We start from the raw sequence: 22,538 nt of genomic DNA, 5'->3' as shown, positions 1-22,538 counted from the left end.
ACATCATTTTACTTTGTAATACCAACTAGAAGGAATATTTCACACAAAATATCAGTGAGGTGAAACAATACCTTTTATACCAATCCAATCCAGTGTGTCCACTCTTTGTTAAAAACAAAATATGCTGGGCAAACTCAGTAGGTCTGGCAGCATCTCTCTCCGCTTTATTCCCTCAAAACCTAATTCTTGATGATGTACATAATTTCAGTTTTCTTTTTGTTCAGCTATTCAGAGCTGCAGCAATACCTAAATGCGACTGGAAAATAAGTGAGTCAATATTTTCTCCTGCTAAATCAAAGTACCAGGTTCAAATGTCCCCATCACCTAGACATACAGAACCAAAGCCCTATTCACTTTTGTAGAGGTGTAACATTTAATGTTGCAAAAGATTGTCTTTCATAATCTGAGAACACCCAAAAGACACTGCAATCTATTAAGTATTTTTAAAATGTTGTCACTGCTGTAATGGAGAAAACATGACAGCCAATTTGTACATGGAAAGATCCCACAACTGCAAGAAATTATTGTTTTGTTTCGAATGTTGGTTATAAGATTAATGTTAACCAAACCACCAAGTCAAACTCCCTTTTTCTTTCTTCTTCAAATTGTGACATGGAACTTTTTATCTCTAACGGAGGGTAAATTGGGCCTTGTTGAACTACCTCAGTACTGGAGCATATCTGGATTTATGTTGCCATCTTGAGTGGGACAGGAGACCAATTTTTTAAAAAATTGACAACAAGACCTTTTCCTCCAGGCATGAAATGGATCCTGAGTTTGCAGATATGATTACTGTGCCTAAGCACTGCAAAGCTGAGGGAGTTGATGAGGACAGTGCTTATAGTCTTTGTTTCTTACATTGAAATCTACAACAACTATCTTTATGACCTTCCTGAAGAAATACCGCAAGATCCATTCAAACCAAAGTAGGTTGCGTTAAAATTTTTACAATTGCTATTGCGATGGCGTGCCACTTCAGTGTCTGCCTGCATGCTCACTAACTCCGTCAAGTTTTGCCTGTTATGTCTTTTTAAATCTGTCTCCTCTCACCTTAAAAATGGTCTTGAAATCCCCCATCCTAGGGAAAAGACAGTTACTGTTAATTCTCATTATTTTATAAACTTCTATCACTTCTCAACCTCCTATGCTCCAGTGCAGAAATTCCCAGCCTATCCAGCCTCTCTTTATTACTCAAACTTTCCATACCCAGCAATATCCTGGTAAATCTTTTCTGAATCCTTTCCAGCTTGATAATATCCTTCCTATAACTCGGCGACCAGAACTGGACACAGTATTCCAGAAGAAGCTTCACCAATGTCCTGTACAAGCTCAACATGACTTCACAACTCCTATACTCAAAGGTGTGAGCAATGAAGGCTAGTGTGCTAAATGCTTTTTTAACCACCCTGTCTATAATGTGGAGCAAACTTCAAAGAATTATACACCAGCACCCCTAGGTCCCTCTGTTGTACAACACTACCCAAGGCCCTACCCATGTTTGTTGTACCAAAATGCAATATCTCTCATTTATCCAGATTGAACTCCATCTGCCATTTTTCAGCTGATTGACCCATTTGATCAAGATCCCTCTCTAACCTTAAAGACATAAGAGGCAAATTTTTTTACACAGAGAATGGTTTGCGTGTGGAATGAACTTCTTGAGGAAGTGGTGGATGCAGGTACAATTACAATGTTTAAAAGACATTTGGATAAGTACATGAACAGGAAAGGTTTGGAGGGATAGGGGCCAGGAGCAGGCAGGTGGGACCAGTTTAGTTTGGAATTATGTTTGGCATGGACTGGTTGGACCGAAGAGTCTGCTTCCGTGCTGTATGAATCTATGGTTCTATGGTACCCAATACCAAAACTTGCAGGTAAAATTGGCATTCAGATATATAACTAACCTTTACAGCTAACTAAGCTGGACTTAGAAAAGTTTAACAACAGTATTGGGTGGAATTAGTGGGGAAACGATTCATTAGAAGTTGTGTGACCCCACTCATCCCAAAAGAAGTTCAATATTCAAAAAAAATGTAGGAACTTAAGGAATCAGTACCACACTGGTACAGATGAACATTTTTTTCACATGTAATTCAATAAAACATTACCCACAGCAAAAAAACAATTGATTAGTATCTGTAATTTTTCTATTTGTGAAATGAAATAAATAGCAACCACAGTAAATCTCTAGGTACATCAGGATATCAAATGGGAAGATTTATATATATTAAGATGATTCTGCAAAACTCCACTTTCTACAAGCCACTTTCTCAAATCTGCAGTAATGTAGTGAAAGAGAATACACATTACTGCTGCTCCACTATGAAGCTTCAAAGTTTTCTAAACTGACATGGAGAACTCAGCAGAGTCAGATGTCAGGCACACACTATGAGATATAATGGTCATACAGAAGAACCTCATTACTTTTATGTTGAGACAATAAAGATGTTGACAAATAACAGGGAACATTTACCTAATAACTTAAAGTACTACACTGCACAGGTCGTATCAAAGTAAGCAACGAAACTCGCGTGACATGAGACAGGTCAAGGATGCAAATAATCAAGAATAAGGGAATAGATATCGGCTCATTATCACACAAGGATGGATTGCGAGATTCAGATTCAACAGGTGTCTTTAAAAGTGGGCTGGATCAATGTACGTTGAGAAAAAGAAATTGAAAGCTCCAGGGGTATTATTAACAGGGCTGCTCATTACTTCAGGGCAATAGGTGCATTTGAGGACTTACAGGCAGTGGTGAGAGAAGTAAGGTGCAGTTCACATGAGAAAATCTGTAATTTGGGACAGATCAGGCTAGTTGGGTCAAATGACCTTTGCCACTGCAGACTTTTTGTTATGTAACTATTCAATAAGTTTCTATAAGAGGTAATAAATCACAGTAAGACTTCACACATATGACAGTATCCAGACCTATAAGGTGGAAAATAAAGAGTGATGCAATGCATTGAAGACTTTTGCAGCTTGAAGAACAAACGAGCTCCACAAATATGATCATCAGATGCAACGGTCCCTTCTAAGAAGCAAAAGGTTCCTAAAACAAAATCTTTCAGTATGTGCCACCATCACCAATTAGTCCCAGATTATTCCTAAAAGATGCTATTGTGACTTAAGTATCTTCCCATGAAGTACAATGACCTGGTGATGTCCAAGTATGGCCCATCACTATCAACATCCAGCAACAGTGCATCTCTATAGATAGAGATCTAGGATTGTTGTTCTAATATTAACATCACAAAGTGACTCTTTATTCATAGGATAGTTGGGCTCAGTGACTGGCATTTCTGTGAATTACCACTCCCCCACTGGTTTTCCTGTCCGTTTTCTTCTCTGTGATTTTGTGGTCTTGCCTTTCGGGGGTTTTTTGACCTGATCATGTGAACTTTTCCATTTCTTTCCTTTTTGATTTTTCACACTTGAATGTAAGGCAGATGTCAGTGAAGAGATTCTGGAAAACAGAGAGGAACATAAGCTTCAGACTCCAAGATGTTGTCAGGAGACCTCAATCTATTAACTGCGATCTTGAAATGCACCCTGCTTATCGTAATGCAAAAAAGTCAACTCTTTCCACATGATGCCCTCAGTGTTTTAAAGTTGCTATTCAAGACTTAATTATGCCACGATATTGGCATGGAGTAAGATGAGAGACAGTGATGTAGCGATGACGGCAGTACACCGCTAATCCAGGGGGTCCAAGTTAATGCTCTGGGGACAAGCATTCCAAACACACTGTGGCAGCTAGTGGATTTTATATTCAATGAGTACATCTGGAATTCTAAATCTTGGCTCAGGAAAGGTGACTATCATCAATTATCATAAAAATCCATGTGGATCACTAATATCCTTTATAGAAGGATATCTGTTGTGCCTAACCAGTCTGGCCTACATAGGATTCCAGATTCACAGCAATGTGGTTGTCTCTTAACTGTCCTCTGCAACAGCCTAGCAAGCCACACAGTTCAAAGACAATTAGAGATGGGCAACAAGTGCTGGCCTTGGTAGCAACACATTAAAGAATGAATGAAAAAAGTCAAAGAGGTAGGCCCCAAGAACCTCAGCTCACACAGGGACTAAATCCAGGCATCAGCATCATTAAGTGCCACAATGAACCATTTGAACATAGAACTTTGAACGGTACAGCCCAGGAATGGGCCTTTCAGCCCGTGATGTTGTGCTGAATATGATGCCAAGTGAAACTAATCCATTCTGCCTGCCAGTGGTGCACAGCCCTCCATTTCTTGCATATTCATGTGCTTATCTAAAAGTCCCTTAAACGCCCCTATTGTACCTACCTCCACCACCACCCCGCAGTGCGTTCCAGTCTCCTACCACTCTCTGTGTAAAAAACTTGCTCCTCATGTCTCTGTTGAACTTCTATCAAGACTCCCCTCAACCTCCAGAGAAAAGAACCCGAGTTTTTCTAGCCTCTCCTTATAGCTCATACTGTTTAATCCAGGTAGTATCCTGGTTTAAAAAAGCAGAAGTTGCTGGAAAAGCTCAGCAGGTCTGGCAGCATTTGTGAAGAAAAAATTCAGAGTTAACGTTTCAGGTCCAGTGACCCTTCCACAGAACCAGTTCTGACTCCTTCTCAGAAATGTTAACTCTAATTTTTTCTTCACAGATGCCGCCAGACCTGCTGAGCTTTTCCAGCAACTTCTGTTTTTGTTCCTGATTTACAGCATCTGCAGTTCTTTCGGTTTTTATTTAGCATCCTGGTAAATCTCTTCAGCACCCTCTCCAAAACCTCCGTATCCTTCCTGTAATGTGGCATGCAAAATTGAATGCAATAATCTAAATGTAGCCTAACCAAAGTCTTATAAAGCTGCAGCATGACATCCTGACTCTTGTACTCAAATCCCTGACCAATAAAGGCAAGCATGCCATACGTTTTCTTTACCATCTTGCGTGGCTACTTTCAGGGAGCCATGGACTTGATCCCCAAGGTCCTTCCATATTTCAATACTGTTCAGAGTCCTGCCATTAAGTGTACACTTTTCCTTAACATTTGATCTCCCAAAGTGCAACACCTCACACTTACCCAGATTAGACGCCATCTGCCATTTCTCCACCCACATCTGCAACTGATCTTAATCCCGCTGTATCCTTTGACAACCTCCTACACTATCCACAACTCCACCAATCCTTGTATCGTTTGCAAACATACTAACCCACCCATCTACATTTTCATCTAAGTCATTTATATATATCACAAATAGTCCCAATACAGATCCCTGCAGAACACCACTAGTCACAGACCTCCAGCCTGAAAAACACCCTTCCACTAATACCCTCTGGCAAGCCAATCCTGAATCCACATGGCCAAGTCATCATGGTTCCCATGCATCTTCACCTTCTGGATCAGCCTACCATGAGGGACCTTGTTGAAAGCATTACTAAAATCCATGTTAATAACATTCAGTGCTCTACCCTCATCGATCACCTTTGTCACCTCCTCAAAAAGTTCCGTCAAGTTAGTAAGACACGATCTGCCCTGTACAAAGCCAGGCTTACTGTTCCTAATTAGGGCATGCTTTTCCAAATGTGTGTAAATTCTACCCTTAAGAATTCTCTCCAACAGCTTCCTAACCACCAATGTGAGACTCACTGGTCTGTAGTTTCCAGGATTATCTCTATTTCCCTTATTGAACACAGGAACAACATTAGCTACTCGCCAGTCCTCTGGGGCCTCTCCAATGGCTAGAGAGAATACAAAAGATCTTAAAAGTACAATAAAGCACATTGAATTACAGACTGCACTGAAATGTTAAGGGGAATAGGAAGTACAATAAAAAGAGAAAATGATAAAAATATTTAAATTAGCCAGTGTCCACAGACAGAACAGTACTCACTTTTCAGAACTCTGTTGAGTATTTGCAACTATTTTAAGCTTTTTATTTCAAATATTCAGCATTCACAGCAGTTTGCTATTGAAGTAGGCACAGTATCGTTTTGCTCAAATTATTAATCCGTTAACAGTCCATAATGTTAAGGGGAAACTAAATAGAGGCATTCATATCATGAAAGGTTTAAGTAATAAGGATAAACTGTTTATATTGGCAGGAGGGTTGGCAATGTCAAGTTACAGATTTAAGGTGACTGGCAAAAAAAAAGACCATAGACAGGGATCCATAATGTCTGAGTGTGGTGGCGGCAGTTTCAATCGTGACTTTCAAAAGAAAATTGAATATGCATCTGAAGATTAAAAATAAAATTGGAGATTTACAAGCAAAGAAAGGAGCAATGGGAATATCTGAATTATTCTTGCAGAGAGCTGCCGCCAATGTGGTTGACAGGCTAAATGGCCTCCTCTGTGCTGTAACCATTCTATGATTCTATAAAAAATTATCAAATTCCAACAATCCAAAAAGAAATTCCTCCTAATTTTTTTCAGTGATCCCCAACTAAGAGAAAAGTGTCTTTCCTTATTCATCCATGCATTAATTTATTAAGTAGTAAGTACATTAACAGTAAAATTTATTGAATCTCCTAATTCTTCAGTATTGCATTGGAACTAGTCCCTCATCATACCATAAGCATCCCATCCTCTTACATCAATCCAACTAATGTAATTTCACTACTTTTCAATTCTACACCCTGAGAAATAAACCTCTGTGCTTTCTTTTTCCAGCAGTTTTAAATAATTTGCTGGCAGATAACTTATGGCACAGTGGGTAGCGTCTCTGCCTCTGAGCCAGCAGCTCCAGTTTCAGGAACCATCTCAAGACTTGACCAAGAAATGTGCATTCATAACGTGGCCAAACAGGTTTGAGTATCAACTTATAATATATCTAACACACTGAAGCCAGGAGGAAAGGGGAAAGAAACTCTTGGTCAGCGATCAACAGCAATCAATAACAAACTACTGCAGTACATTGCCAAGCATAATCATGAACCTACACACAAGTCCATGGTCACTAATACTCCTTCAGGGCAAAGTACCTGGAGTAAGAATTGATTTAATTGATTTGTTGGCCTGCAATACCTCTCAATTCTTTACTCTTCTTTCCATTCAGTTCATATTTATATCTGTTATAGTCCATTCACCATTTAACCATCCAGTCTGCAGGTTTTCTGACATTGTCTTATATAACGCTGCACTTTCCTTCAATATTAGTAATACCATCCCCAACCCACCTCAGCCCAATCTACCCTCCAAAATTCAGTTAATTTTCAAAGAACCAATTCTTGCTTCACAAGGTTCTATTGTTACCTTGATCGTTTGTTCCATAACCTCCGCCAAAACAACTTTACTGACACTTCCACCAGCATTTTTGAGGGACAAAATGAAATATTTCATGGTTCTACTATACCTTCATCCCATATGTTTCGACTCACTTTTCTTTACAAAGAGGGTCTCCTGTTCTAGTTTTTCTTCTTTCTTAACTTATGTAGGCACTAGCTTTATATTACCTAAAAGGATTTTTTTTTCACATTTCTTCTTCTTTTTAGGCCTTCTAACTTCCTTTCATCCAAATCAATTAAGCTTTCAATGATTCTCAATGTTTTAAACCTCATTTTTAACATGTGCCTCACATTTTAAAGTATCAATTATTTTTCAATCAATTTTATTTTGATCAATGGGGAGGAATGTATTGACTTGGTACTCTTGGATATTTGAAGATTTGGCAGTACAATTATTTGCTAGCTTTTCTGATGAACCATTATGGGTCAGATCCCTACTAACCTTGTTGAACTTTGCCTTTTTCCACACTTTACCATCTTTATCTTTGACATAGTCTGACCTTTTTTCTGCTCTGGACCCAATGAAGGATCAGGTCCTCAAATATTCCACCTACTTTGCAGACATTATGGGTTCAGCTCCTTTCCTTGGTACAGGATTGTCTCTTTTCACGTTCAGATCATCTCTCTTCACCATCTCTTCTCCCTCAATGTCTTCAGGCTTCAAAGATAAACAACAAAATAAAACACATGCCTTATTTGGTAACATGAGAATAAAATCATATTTGAGGGGTTAAACCCAACACTCAATCAAAGGTAGTAGTGAGAGACAAATCGTAATCTCCAACATTCAGTGCAAAGTCTTCAATTTTGTGCTTTAAGAGCAAAAATGGAGCAAAGCTGCTTTTGAGATTGGCTCTACTTCAGATAAAAAGAATGCAGCTATGAGAGATCAAGCAACCAAAATCTTGTTTACACAGGACATTGTTAAGAAGAGGTGAGCCTTCAGCCCTGGGATCCCATCCTTAAACCTCCCACACTTCAACACTGCTTTGCTCCTTTAAGAAGTTTCTCAAAAGCAACGTCTTTGGCCAAACTTTTGATCACCTGCCCAATTAACTCTATGTTGTTTGGTGTCAGACTTTTGACTTCATTGTTTAAGTAATGTTTCTGTCATGTGCCATGGGATATTTCATTATGTTAAAGGTGCTGTATAAAAGCAAACTGTTGCTGCAACAGCATCATAGTTAAATTGAAGTTCCTACTGTAAGATCCATCATGCATTCAGAAAATTTCTCATTGACATTTGGAAGCAAGAGCTTGCGCTTATGTAGCACATTGTTTTAAAATTTACTCATGGCATTCCAAGGTGCCTTATGGCCACTTTTCAAATGCTGACACTGTAGTAATGTAAGGAAACACAGCAAGCAATTTGGGCACAATAAGATGCCTCAAGAAAGAATGAGACAAATGAACAATCGATATTAGTTGACAGATAAGCACTGGTGACCAGAACAAGGGGAGAACTCAACTACTGTCGCAAAACAGTGCCTTAGGATTTTAAAAATACATCTGAGGGGGAAATCAATGTGCTGATTTTAACATTCAAAATAATGACACCCACAGTGTTTATGGTGTGAAGCTTCAAATTTAAAAGTCAGTGTTAATTCTTTGTCTACAATGGATTTCCACTAAGTAAAATGTCCTGGGTACTTTGCTTATATTTCCTGAATAATGTATCAGAGCCCTATAAATAGAAAGCACTCCCCAGCTCTCCCAACCAAACATCTAAAACAGCAACAGCATTATGGAACAATGGCCTACAAGGTCTCTGCCTGTAGATGCACTCAGTAGACAACCTGGGTGAAAGAATTGAAAAAAAAACTGCAGTCAGAAACAATACCATCAAATCAGTACTTCTAGTAACAGGTTATAACATTTTGATGCTTAGACAGGATATTCTTCATCAGAACTGATTGCATAAACTTTATCCACTTTTTGGGGCAGCACGGTGGCTCAGTGGTTAGCACTGCTGCCTCACAGTGCCAGGGACCCAGGTCCAATTCCACCCTTGGGCGACTGTCTGTGTGGAGTTTGTACATTCTCCCTGTGTCTGTGTGGGTTTCCTCCAGGTGCTCCGGTTTCCTCCCACAGTCCAAAGATGTGCAGGTTAGGTGGATTGGCTATGCTAAATTGCCCGTAGTGTTCAGGGATGTGTAGATTAGGTGGGTTATAGGGGAATGTGTCTGGGTGGGTTGCTCTGAGGATCAGTGTGGATTTGTTGGGCCGAAGGGCCTGTTTCCACACTTTAGGGATTCTGTGATCTATTCTATGAAATGAAGGATTTCCATTGTTCTAAAAGCTTAAACAACAGTTTTTAAGAAGTTAGTAATTTCTTGTAGACAATGTACTCCACAACTTAATGACATTTTTACCTGTATTTATCAAACGTAAATACGTCAGCCACTAAAAGTTGCACCACAGGTTAGCAAGACCAATATAAAAACAACCAACCGAATATCATGCTTTACTTAAAGAGGAGCAGGATTTTAAAATAAAGGAAAGTCATGCTCAAACTGTATGAAACCCTGGTTAGACCACAATTAAAGTAATGTCTGCAATTTTATTCATCATATTACAAAAATGATATCTGAGGCACAGGAGAGGACAACACAAGAAATGCAAGGGTATCCAGATCTGGAAAGGATTGACAGGCTAGATCTTTTCTCACTTGGAAATAAAAGGCTGAGATGTGACCTTACAGATCTTTAAAATTATGAAAACATTTGAAGGGGATACAAAGCGAATGTTTCCTCTTGTGGGGAAGAGTATAACTAGAGGTGATCAACATATGACAGACACGAGGAAATCCAATAGGGGATTCAGAAGAAATTTAACCCAATAAATGGCGAGAATGTGAAACTCGTTACCAGAGAGATTGGCCGAAGTGAAACCGAATTAACGTACTCAAGGAGAAACTAGACAATTGAAGAAGTGAATAGAGGATAACACGGTGGCTCAATGGTTAGCACTGCTGCCTCACAGTGCCAGGGACCCGGCTTGGATTCCACCCTCGGGCAACTGTCTGTTGAGTTAGTGCATTTTCCCCATGCCTGCGTGGGATTCCTCCCACAATCCAAAGATGTGCAGTTAGGTGGACTGGCCATGCTAAGTTACCCATATTGTCCAGAAATATATAGGTTAGGTGTATTAGCCATGGGGAATGCACGCTTACAGGGATAGAATAGGGGGTGGTTCTGGGTAAGATGCTCTTTGGAGGGTCAGTGTAGACTCAATTCGCCGAATGGCCTGCTTAAATGCTGTAGAGATTCTATGGTTCTAGAGGCTTAGATGGGGGAATGGGAGAAGGCTCAAATGGAGCATATGGTATGATCATGGGCCAAATGGCTTGTTTGTGTGCCATATCCTATGCAGTAGTCCTGTACTTAAACTTCAACTCTAACTCACCTGGTTTGCACCAAGGTACAAATTGGCAGCAGTCAAATCTAAACTGCTAACCGTTGTTACAGTGACAGTGTGGTTTGGATGGTCATACTGAATGGATTCCATTTTGGATGCTGTCATTTGATCCAACTCATCAGCTTCCTCTGTAAGTAAATAAGAAACAATACAATCATCTTGCAGCATACTCGCCAAGGAAGTCCACATTGCAGGTAGATTCAAGGTATGCAGACAGGTTGTACAAAAGTGCTAAATTGGCTTTAAATGGAAACTGCAAGGCCATGAAAGGAACTATAGTGTTGATAACTTGCAATTACTCAAGCACCTTTCACTACCTTAAAATTGACAGTGGAGGGACTGATGTGTGGACAGGAGGAAAGGATGTCCAGGTCCAGGTCTTGCTGCATTTGGATATAGATTGCTTTGGCACCTGAAGAAACACAAATGGTGCTGGACGCTGTGCAGTCATCCGTGAACATCCCCATTTCTGTTCTTATGACAGAGGGAAGGTCATTGATGAAACAGCTGAAGATGGCAGGGCCTAGGACAGCACCTGAGGAACTCCTGCAGAGATGTTCTAGAAACAAGAATACTGACCTCCAACAACCATGACCATCCTCCTTTGTATCACATAGCATCCGTACAAGCAGAGAGATATCCCAAGTTCACAATGACTCCAGTTTTGCTAGGGCTCCTCGAAGCCACAGTCAATCAAATCTTGCCTTGATATCAAAGTTAGTCACTCTCGCCTCACCCGATCTTTTTGAAACATATAGATCCTGAAAGGATGTTTTGCCTTATGGGGGAGAATGGAACTAGAGGATATAGTTTAAAGCTTTACGATTACCCCTGAAGTTTTTTTTTTAATATCTCTCAGAGGATCATTAGTCTGTGGAACAGTGGAGGCTGGATGAGTAAGCATCCGCGATAGACAGATTTCTGGTCTAAAAGGAAATTGAGGATTGTGGGCGACAAGCAGAAGAGTAGAATGAAAGTCACAAACAGACCAGTCAAGATCTTATCAAGTGGCAGACAAAATTCAAAGGGCAGAACGTAATCCTAATTCTGGTATTTTTTTTTCCAAAAGAAAATTTAAGGTTTTCTTGAAAAGTGGTTACAGACATTGAAAATCAAGAAACAGGAGGTTCTCTTTACTCTTTTATGGGATGTGGATGTCACTGGCATCAGCGTTTGTTACCCATCCTTCACTGCTCTTGAACAAGACTTGGTTTCACTGGTCCAGGCTGCTCCAGGCTCCACTGTTGAGCCATCATAGCAGGTCAATGCTACAGTCAACTACCTGTGGTTATAGATTACATGTTCGGATACATTTTTTAAAAACCAGTATCTCAGGAAGAGTCGTCCCTTGACTGCACAACTCAACAAAAACTGGGAAACTGAGCTTGAAACCAGCTCAGTCACACTAGTAGGTCGAAGTTACCTAAAGCTTCTTGTCTCTCCTTGAACATCTTCAAATATTCTTTGTGTCTCTGCAAGTCAGTAAAGAGTATAGGTTAGGAAGTTAGCATTATTTAATAGTACACAGTCAATTTTCAGCAATTCACCAATAGAAGCCATGTCTTCAACTGCCAAGGCAACAAATTCTCAAATTCCTTCCCTCAGTAAAACAGCTTGCCCATGCTGCTATTCTTGCTGAATAAACCTGCATGTGAGGGAGACCAGGACTCAGAATCATTAATATAACATAGTCATTAACAAATCTCATAGGAAATTTAGAGGAAACGTCTGTACTCGGTAATTGGCTCAACATGGAACTCACCACCACAACTACACGGAGGGGTTGAGGCAACAAGCACAGGTACATTTAAGACGAAGCAAGATAAACATAAGGAAGAAAGCAATAGAAAGATGGGGTTGAGGTCGAGGGTGAGCGGAGATTCATGTGGAACCTTAGCATCAGAGTAGATCTCTTGAGGCAAATAGCCCGTTTCTGCTTTGTAAATGCTTCTTAAGACTAAGTAATCTCACTTTTCTCCTTCAAGAAACACTTTAAAACTTATCTCTTTGACCAAACCGTATGTCCTGTTGAGACCTTTATTATTTTTATTTTTATCATTTTTGGTTTGGAGTTGTGAACTGTGAGCTGAGAACTGAAGGTGATCTTTCAGCTGTGAGCAGCAGCTTGCTTTTAAAAATAAAGGACAAACAGGCTTGGAAGTTAATTGAAGGTTGATTCTTGTTCAGAGAATGCTGTGGATTTTCCTGTTCCAGAGATGCATTACACTCAAACAGATGGCAGATGACTGGATAATGAGCCCTCAGGGTGTTAACCAATCTAACAAAGAAAATGTTGTAAAAGGAAAAACAGAAAGAGAAACCAAAGTTTGCACTGATTTTGAACTGTGTTTTTGTCAGAATGATTGTGGCTGCCAAAGCTACAGGACAGAGGTTTGATTGCTCACTGGCTATTCTCCCATTATCAACTTACTCAAAGTTCGGAGAACGGAATTTCAGTAAGAAGAATTAAATGAATACTCTTTGGAGCCTACTGGAAGCTGTTTGCATTGATCGTATGACCGTAAGAAATAGGAACAGGCTATTCAGCCCCATTCAACAGGATCATGGCTAATTCAACATTCCTCATATCCACTTGCCTAAGTTTTCTCCATAACCCTTGATTCCCTACGGATTAAGAATCTGTCTTTCTCAGCCTTAAATATTCCTGAAGACTCTGTGGGAGGATTTCCAAGAACTCTTTAACCCACTGACACTTAAATTGATGTCCCTTTATTCTGAGACTCTTCCACGAGGAGGAACATTCGCTCAGCATTCACCCTGTCAAACCCTATATGTTTCAATAAAGATCACTTGTCTTCTAAATCCCAATGTGTAAAGTCACAACCTGTTTAGCTGTTGTTCATAAGACAATCCCTCTATACTGGGAATCATCCAAGTGAACCTTCTCTGAACTGCTTTCTTAAATAAAGGTGACCAAAACTGCTGACAGCACTCTGGATATGGTCTCACCAGCACCTTGTAAAGTTACAGTAAGACATTCCTACTCTTCTACTCCAACCTCTGTGAAATAAGCACCAACATTCCATTAACCTCCCTGATCACCTGCTACGCTAGTATGCTAGCTTTCTCTGTTTCATGCACAAGTACCCCCAACTCCCTTTGCGTTGCAGTTTTTCTCAATTTAAATAATGCTGTTCTCCCATGCAAAATGAATAACTTCACATTTTCCCACATTATATTCAATTTGCCAACTTTTAGCCCAATTAATTAACTTATCAATATCTCTCTCACAACTTACCTTTTCACTTATTTTTGTGTCTTCTGCAAATTTGGCTACAGTACATTTGCTTCTTTCTTCCAAGTCATCAACATATTATAAACAGTTCCGGACCTAGCACTGATCCCTGTGTAAGCCCACTGGTCATTGATTGCCAACCTTAAAAGGAATCCCTTACCCCATTTGCTGTTTCCTGTACATTAGCCAATTCTCTATTAATAGCTGCAACACCATGAGCCCCTACCTTATGACTTAAACTTTTGAGAAATACCTTGTCAAATACCTTTTGGAAATCCAAATTCAACACATCTACTGGTTCCCCTCAATCCACTCTGGGTGAGACTTGAAAATGCTAATTAGTTAGGCTTGATCTTCCTTTTATGAACCAATATTGACTCTGCTTGATTAGACTGTGATTTTCCAAATGTTTTGCTACTATATCCCTAATAGTTGATTCCAAAACTTTTCCAACAATAGATTTCAGGCTAATTGGCCTAAAGTTACTCGCTTTTTGGTTTACTCTCTTTTTGAATAGAGGTGTCAGATTGTCAGTTTTTCAATCCTCTGATACTTTCCAGAATCTAAAAATGTTTGAAAAATTACAACGAATACATCCACCATCATTGTAGCCACCTCTTTTAGGATTCTAGTATACAAGGCACAAGGCCCAGTGGTTTTAGCTACCTTCAGCTCCATTAGATTGTCTAATACTACTTCTCTAGTGATGGTGATGTCACTAAATTCCTTCCCCATATTCTTTAGTATCAATCGGATGTTTGAAGTATCTTCCACCGTAAAGACTGATTTCATTGTTCCCCATAACCATCACCCCAGGTTCATTTTCTAAGAGGTCTATGTTCACTTTGACCTTTCTCTTTATATACTTAAAGAAGCTCTTGTCAGATTTTATATTCTTAACTAGTTTGTCCTTATAGTTTATTTTCTTTCTATTATTTTTGCCAGATTCTAAACTTATCACAGTCTTTGGGTCTATGACTGACTTTTGAATCATATGACCCTACAGTGTGGAAGCAGGCCTCTCAGCCCATCAAGTCCACACTAACTCGGCAAGGAGCATCCCACCCAGACCATGTTTGTACATTCTCCCCAAGTCTGCATGAGTTTCCGCTAAGTGCTCCAGTTTCCTCCCACAGCAGAAAGATGCGCAAATCAGGTGGATCGGCCATGCTAAATTGCCATGGGGTGTTCAGGGATGGACAGGTTAGGTGGATTAGCCACGGTAAATGCAGGTTACAGGGAAGGACTGGGGACTAGATCCAGGTGGGATGCTGTTCGGAGGGTCAGTGTGGATTTGATGGGCCAGAAAGCTTCTTTCCGCACTGTAGGGATTTTATAATCCTATGATCCAAATGAACTCTACATCATCCGAGACTAGAATGTCTCTAGGCGGTATCATGGACAGTGAGGAAGGTTATCAGAAATTGCAGCAGCATCTTGATCAGCTGGGGAAGTGGACCAAGAAATGGCAAATGGAGTTTAATACAGATAAGTGTGAGGTGATGCATTTTGGAAAGTCAAATCAAGGTAGGAGTTTCATGGTGAATGGTGGGGCCTTAAGGAGTGTAGTGAAACAGAAGGACCTTGGAGCTCAGGTAAGAGGTCACAGGTAGACAACGCAGTGAAGAAGGCATTTGGCACACTGGCGTTCATCAGTCAGTGCACTGAATATAGAAGTGGTAAGTTATGTTGCAGTTGTACAGGACGTTGGTGAGGCTGCACTTGGAGTATTGTGTTCAATTTTGGTCATCTTACTATAGGAAGGATGTTATTAAATTGGAAAGAGTGCAGAAGAAATTTGCAAGGATTTTGCCAGGACTCAAGGGACTGAGTTATAGGGAGAGGTTGAACAAGCTAGGACGTTTTTCTTTAGAGCAAAGGAGACTGAGGGGGGATCTTATTGAAGTGTATAAGATCTTGAGAGGCATGGATAGGGTGAATGCATTCAGTCATTTTCCCAGGGTTGTGGAATCAAGGACTAGAGGGCATCAGTTTAAGCTAAGAGGGGAAAGAACACATGGGAACCTGAGGGACAACTTTTTTCGCAGAGGGTGGTACGCATATGGAACGAATTGCCAGCGGAAGTGGTTGAGGTGGGTACGTTAACATTTAAAAGGCATTTGGAGAATACACGGACAGGAAAGGTTGAGAAGGGTATGGGCCAAGTGCAGGGAAATGGGGTTAAAGTGGATGGACATTTTGGTCGGCATAGACCAGTTTGGGCTGAAGGGCCTGCCTCCGTGCTGTAGGACTCTGACTCTCACAACTGTCCTCATTTCATCTTATTAACAGTTCTACCCCACCACCTCTTCCATCCCTTTAATCTTTCCAAAAGGTCAAATATCCCTGAACGTTAAGTTCACAGTATTGATCTCTTTGTAATCATGTTTCCATAACAGCTACAAGATCACATTCATTTACCTCGAATTGTGCCATCAGTTTGTCTACTTTATTCTGAGTCGTTCAGGCATTAAGATGTAAAGTCTTTAAGGTCATTCTATGATCAAATTTCCCTATGTTTGTATGCTTCCTTGGTGCAATTTGACATTCACACATTCTGTCCCTTTCTTCTATTTTCTTGTAACAATCGTCCTATCACTAATCTGTGATCCTACCTTCTTTTTTACCTTTGATCTTTGTACTTTCCATGCAATTGAACCCACAGTTGTTCTGTCTACATCTCTAGTAATGCAATTCACCAGGATTCTGAACCCAGCATGATTCGGGTGGGGCCATTCCATCAGAACGGATTCCTCCTTCCCCAGTACTAGTGTCAAATAACTCATGCCTTCAAACCCATTTCTCCCACTTCAATCTTTGAGTCATGTGTTAACTCTTAAATTTTGTTGACCCTGTGCCAATTTGCTCATGACTCAGGTAGTAGTTTGGAGATTATCGCTTTTTTTGGTTCTGCTTTTCATTTGGCCTTTAGCTGCTCATGTTTCCTCAATGATAACGTTTTCCTTGTTCTACCTGCATTGTTGGTATCTACATGGACCACAACAACTGGATCTTTCCTCTCTCACTCCAAGTTCCTCTGCAGCCCAGACAGAATATCCTAAACCCAGTCTGAATATCCTAAACCCAGTCTACATTTGGAAAGTGGAAATTAGTATAGTAAGAATTCAGGGCCAGCTTGTTCCTCTTAAGGGCATGGGCAGGAACGTGAGGGAATCCTGAATGTTAAGAAATATCGAGCATCTGATAAAGAAACAGAGAAGGATACATACATCAAGTACGATGAATTAAAAACTGGGGAGACACTTCAAAAGTATACAGGTGTAAAAGGTGGCTTATAAAAGGGCTACGAAATATCTTTCGCAGATGGGAACAAGTAAATCCAAAAGCTTTTCACAAGTACATTAAGAATAAAAGGATTACCAGGAACTGAGTTGAACCTATCAGAGACCACTATGGCAACCTGTGATTGGAGCCAATGGATGTGGGAGAGGTCTTAAATGAATACTTTTCATCTGTATCACGGACCAGAATGATGTTGTAGCCAGGGATATCAGTTGGAAGGTGAGGTTCTAGAACACATTAAGATTAGTAAAGAGGAGGTATTAAATGTTCTAGCGGACATAATTCCCCAGGCTCTTGAAGAGATGCATACCAACCCCCACCATGGAAAACAAGAAAGGAGATTGCTGGATCCCTGGAGGATATATTTAATACTTCACTGGCCATAGGTGAAGTGCCAAATGACTGGAAGATAGCTAAAGTGGGTTCTTTTACAAGAAGGACAGCAGAGATAAGCCAGATAGTTACCAGACCGGTTAGTCTGACATTATTGGTAGGGATATTATTGGAAAGAATTCTGAAGGACAGGATTAATCAACAGGGATTGGTCAGGGATAGTCAGCACAAATTTGTTACAGGGAGATCCTGACTACGTTAATTGAGTTTGAGGTGACTATATATTGATGAGGATAGTGAAGTTAATGTGATTTACATGGACTTCAATTAGGCAAGTACTGTTGCAACATTTAAGAAGCATCTGGATGAGTAATTAAAACGCAATGCACAATGCAGGTAAATGGGATTAATGAAGTGTGGTGTTTGTTCATTGGAATAGACACGATTGATGGAAGGGCCTGTTTCTATCTGTATGACTCTGACTCTAACAATCTGGCCCATAGACCACTATCTTTTGATTACACTATCTCCTTTTATGGTACATTTTGGTATTTAAAATGCTATATAAATACAAGTAGTTGTTGTCATCATGTTAAAGTGTTATATAAATTGTTGTTGCTTAGTATGTTAATATGCTGGACTAGTAATCCAGAGACCCAAGTAATGGTCTGGGGACCTGGGTTCAAATCCCACTACAGCAGTTAGTAGAATTTCAATTCAATAAAATTTGAAATTAAAATTCTAATGATGAATGTAAAACCATTATGGATTGTCATAAAAATCCATCTAGTTTATTAATGCCCTTTAGAAACACAGAAGATAGGAGCAGGAGGAGACCATTCAGCTCTTCAAGACTGCTTTGCTATTCATCACAATCATGGCTGATCATCCAGCTTTCTTCCAATAACCTTTGATCCCATTCGCCCCACGTGCTATATCTAACTGCCTCTTGAATATATTCAATGTTTTTGCATCAAAATGTGGTAAGGAATTCCACAGGCTCACCACTCTTTGGGTGCAGAAATGTGTCCTTATCTCCATCCCAAGTCCAATCTGTCCTTGTAATGTGATTGATTCTTAATGACCATGTAGCAAGCCTCTCAGTTGTATCAACTGGGAAAAGAAAACAAAATTCCCTCCCTAATGTCTTTGTGGATCAACTACAGCAACTGTAGGACCGCAACGGTTCAGGAAGACAGCTCACCAGCACCTTTTCAAGGGCAGCTAGGGACCAGAAATAAATGCTGGCCATCCAGCAATGCCTACATCCCACAAATTTAAAAAACTCATGTAAGTTGCTGTTTTAGAGTAATCGTGTCTGTCAAACTGAATGGGTCAATCACGATTCCCACCTCCTCTTTCACTCGTTTCTGTTCTTCCTTCAGCTTCACTTTAATTTCTTCCAAAGCCTTTTTCCTCCTCTCCACCTTACGCTTGTGAAAGCCGGTCAGAAACTCCCTTAAAAATACATGAAAAAAACAGAATGATTTATAAATATCAGAATGACCACAGCCCACAGGAAGTCACGTGAACTAGGAGTTTGTGGTGGTTTTTAGGGGTCACTACAGCTTAAGGATAACAGTGGTTCAAGAAAGCAGCTCACCATCAACTTCTCCAAGCCATCCAGGCAATTAAAGATGGGTATAAATGCCAGGCCAGCAATATCCACATTTTATGTATGAACTGAACAAGATTCAGCTTTTCGATGCTGGTTTGCCATTAGGTAAGATCACGGCAAATCCAATGTTGACTGAACTCCACTGCTCGATTCACCTCAACTCGTCACCCCTCCCCCTTCCCCCCCCCTCCCCCCATCCCCCCCCCCCCCCCCCCCCTCCCTCAACCCCCTTCCCCCCCCTCCTATCCCTCAACCCCCTTCCCCCCACTCCTATCCCTCAACCCTCCCTCTTCACCTTCCCCAGCTCCGCTCCTTCACCTCCGGGCATCCTCGCTGAACACCAGGACCTCCTTTCCCCGCTCTCGGCCTGACCCTGAGCCGCCGGCCCCGCGCTCTTTCTTCTTCATTCTTTTCTCTCTCCCAATCGTGCGCGCCGCCAAAGAGCAACCGCCACAACAGTCCCAGGCTCCGCCTCCTCCCTCACAAAGGTTCCGCTTCCTCAGTGAGGGTCACTCTCACTACCCGGGGGGTCCCGTTATCCGAGGATCACTCACTATCTGACGGAGGCATTCCCTGTCCAGATGGCAGTCAACATATCTGGTCATTCGGTCCAGGAGAAGGTTTATTCTCACTGATGTCATCAATGTCTGGGCATGTTGTTGAACAGTTTGGATCACCCTGCCTGCTCCCTCTTGACTCTTGTCCCACTGGAGGGTAGACAGTGTTAAAGTGATAATGTAAGGAAATCTGCCATCTGTGATAGAGATAGTAAGAACTACCGATGCTAGAGTCAGAGATAACAAGGTGTAGAGCTGGATGAACACAGCAGGCCAAGCAGCATCAGAGGAGCAGGAAGGCTGACGTTTCGGGTCTGGACCTTTCAGAAATTTTAGGGAATTTCCTTCCCTGAAAAACGTAAGTGATCCAGATACATTGTTATGACAATTGATGATAGTTCTCATTATTGAGATTTCAATTCTAGATTTTTATGAATTATCTGAATTTAAATCTTGCCACCTGGAAGCAAAACCCAGTAAAACTGGCAAGTGAGACATACTAGTTTGAGGAAGGGTCACTGGACCCGAAACGTTAACTTCCGCTCCGCGGACCTGCTGCGCTTTTTCAGCCATTTCTGTTTGTGTAAATGAGGCATACTAGCCTGCCTGGTCTTGTATTCTTCAAAACTGAGCTCCAGCATGTTCATTTCAAAGTTTATCGTCTTTCCCCCTGGGCAGGGGCTATGGTGGGAATCTGAACTTGTGTTTTCTGAAGCAGGGTCCCGACCCGAAACGTCAACTTTCCTACTCCTCTGATGCTGCTGCGTTCCTCCAGCTCCATACTGTTATCTTTAATCTGCCGTCTTTACCTGGTCTGGCCTACATGTGACTCCAGAGACACAACAATATGGTGGACTCTTAACTGCCCTCAAAATCATTGCTATATAAAACTTTAGTTAGGTCACATTTAGCACATTGTGAGCAGTTCTGCTCACAACACTTAAGGAAGGATGTGAAGGCCTTGGAGAGGGTGCAAAAGAGGCTTACCTGGATCTTGCCTGAATTGGAGTGCATTAACAATAAAATTTGAATTGTTTTTGCTTGAGCATGGTGGCTGGGAGTAACCTGAAAGAACTGTATAAAATTGAGAGGCATGGATAGGGTGGATCATTGCAGTCTTTTTCCTAGGGTAAAATGTCAAATCCTAGGCGGCATAGGTTTAAAGTGAGAGGGTGGAAAAGTTTGAGAAATGTGCAAGGCAAGTTTAATACGCAAAGGATGGTAAGTGCCTGGGACACCATGCCAGGGAAGGTGATAGAAGCAGAAACAATCACAACATTTAAAGAATTGTGAGAAATGCCTCTTATCTCTGAACAGGGAACAACCTCTCAGGGGTAGAAAGTTATCTTTTTCGAACATTAAAACTATTTTGCAACTAAAATATTTTTAATACCTGCAAATCAGACACTACAAAAATAAAAGATTGTATTAAAGTAGAATTTATTATCAGTTTAGAAATTGCAATGTTCCAAGAATCCTGACATTAGCTTTCTTTTAGATGCCCCTCTGTTTCAGATATTTGGCCACCTCGTGGACTTTCTTATTGAGCGCTCCACCATGAACACCCTTTTTGCCTGTCACAAACACCATGATCTTGATAGTTTTGCCAATGCAGATGCTCTTGCCTTGACTGCCCTTCATCCTCACGTCCATCACTTCATCATTGTTGACCATGAGGTTGTCCCTGATGACAGAACATTTCTTTCCTGCGATGTTGATGCCAGTTTGTAAGAATGCCTTGCGATCCTGTCCTGTTAACATGCTGACCTCCTGTGGGGAGATGGCAGCCAGCACACCTCCGGGCTTTGAAGCCCAGGAGGACTTGTTGTCAGCATGGCCCACAATGGCAGCATCTTCCACATTCATATCCTTCAATATACTATTGATGTAAGTCTTCCAGTCCGACATCCTCTCCTTAATTGGCTTCAAGCACAAATCTCCTTGATGATAGCTCATTGACAGGTATTTATTAATATGGAAATACTTAGAGCAATAATTTTGCATTATGACATCAAAACAATATCTGTGACATCATATAGATAGACTATATATTTATTACAGAAGAAATAAAGTACGTTCTGACTGAATAGAAAATTTTCCCTTACATTAAAACTAGTTACTACACAATATTACTCAGGGTAAACTGATTGAGGCCTTTCCATTTATCCCATCAAATGTTTCCATAAAAAATTGATTTTCTCACTTACCATCAATAGAAATTAGTCACTAATTAGGAATAGGGAATTCATGGGCAACATTTTTAATCTAGAGATTGATGAGAATGTGGAACTCCCACATTAGTACATAAAAAGGTGAATAATATTGGTGCATTTCTGCTGGAGGTTCAATAAACATAGGACATAAGTGTAGACAATAGGAATAGGAGGTTATTAATCTGAATCAATGAAGAAAGGTAGGAGAAGGCTTGTGTGCAACATAAAAACCACAGACTAGTTGCCTTATTGGATAATTTCTGTGCTTTACATTGTGTGTGTAACACTTTTCATTTCTGTTCTGAATGCTGAAGTAACAGTAGTTTGATGCTGTGCGTAGGGGATGCTCAAAAGGCCAAAATTAGAGGGACACAGATATCTCGGTGAGAGGTAGTTCTGAAGAGATTAGAGATGGGAGCATTGAAACCATGAAGGGATGAGAATTTTAAAATCATGACATTGCTTAACTGGGAGTTAAATGTAGATGAGCGAGCTCAAGGTGATGAATGAATTATATAGTGAGACTTAGGACACGAGCAGCAGAGTTTTTGATTGTTTGAACAGAGTTTAGTGTGTTCGGA

At 40.6% G+C, this 22,538-nt stretch overlaps 2 protein-coding genes across 2 annotated transcripts; both read right to left on the bottom strand.

The window, feature by feature from the left end:
• Window positions 1-3,230: 3,230 nt before the first annotated feature.
• Window positions 3,231-19,717, bottom strand: nol12 (nucleolar protein 12). The gene is made up of 6 exons (XM_020518532.2): window positions 19,506-19,717; window positions 18,922-19,027; window positions 12,101-12,149; window positions 10,666-10,805; window positions 7,815-7,918; window positions 3,231-3,466 (listed from the first exon to the last, which is right to left on the bottom strand). Exons 1-6 carry the CDS (start codon window positions 19,592-19,594, stop codon window positions 3,310-3,312), a joined length of 645 nt encoding a protein of 214 aa, XP_020374121.1. The 5' UTR covers window positions 19,595-19,717; the 3' UTR covers window positions 3,231-3,309.
• Window positions 19,718-21,173: 1,456 nt separating this feature from the next.
• LOC109918603 (profilin-3-like) lies at window positions 21,174-22,318 on the bottom strand. The gene has a single exon (XM_020518533.2). It carries the CDS (start codon window positions 21,746-21,748, stop codon window positions 21,239-21,241), a length of 510 nt encoding a protein of 169 aa, XP_020374122.2. The 5' UTR covers window positions 21,749-22,318; the 3' UTR covers window positions 21,174-21,238.
• Window positions 22,319-22,538: the final 220 nt, after the last annotated feature.

Source organism: Rhincodon typus, chromosome 37 (genome assembly GCF_021869965.1).
Source record: "Rhincodon typus isolate 14 chromosome 37, sRhiTyp1.1, whole genome shotgun sequence".
Classification (NCBI taxonomy): Eukaryota; Metazoa; Chordata; class Chondrichthyes; order Orectolobiformes; family Rhincodontidae; genus Rhincodon; species Rhincodon typus.
The sequence above is the reverse complement of the archived record's forward strand: the minus strand, read 5'-3'. Positions and strand labels throughout refer to the sequence as shown.

What these genes read in the sequence shown, in the direction of transcription:
- nol12 (XM_020518532.2), bottom strand. Translation starts at nt 19,594, where the DNA reads ATGAAGAAGAAAGAGCGCGGGGCCGGCGGCTCAGGGTCAGGCCGAGAG. An exon ending in AGAAACGAGTGAAAGAGGAG is followed by an intron (nt 12,150 to 18,921) that starts GTGGGAATCGTG and finishes ACTGACTTGCAG; the next exon opens with AGACACAAAGAATATTTGAA. An exon ending in GAACCCATAATGTCTGCAAA is followed by an intron (nt 3,467 to 7,814) that starts GTAGGTGGAATA and finishes TCTGTTTTCCAG; the next exon opens with AATCTCTTCACTGACATCTG.
- LOC109918603 (XM_020518533.2), bottom strand. Translation starts at nt 21,748, where the DNA reads ATGCAAAATTATTGCTCTAAGTATTTCCATATTAATAAATACCTGTCA.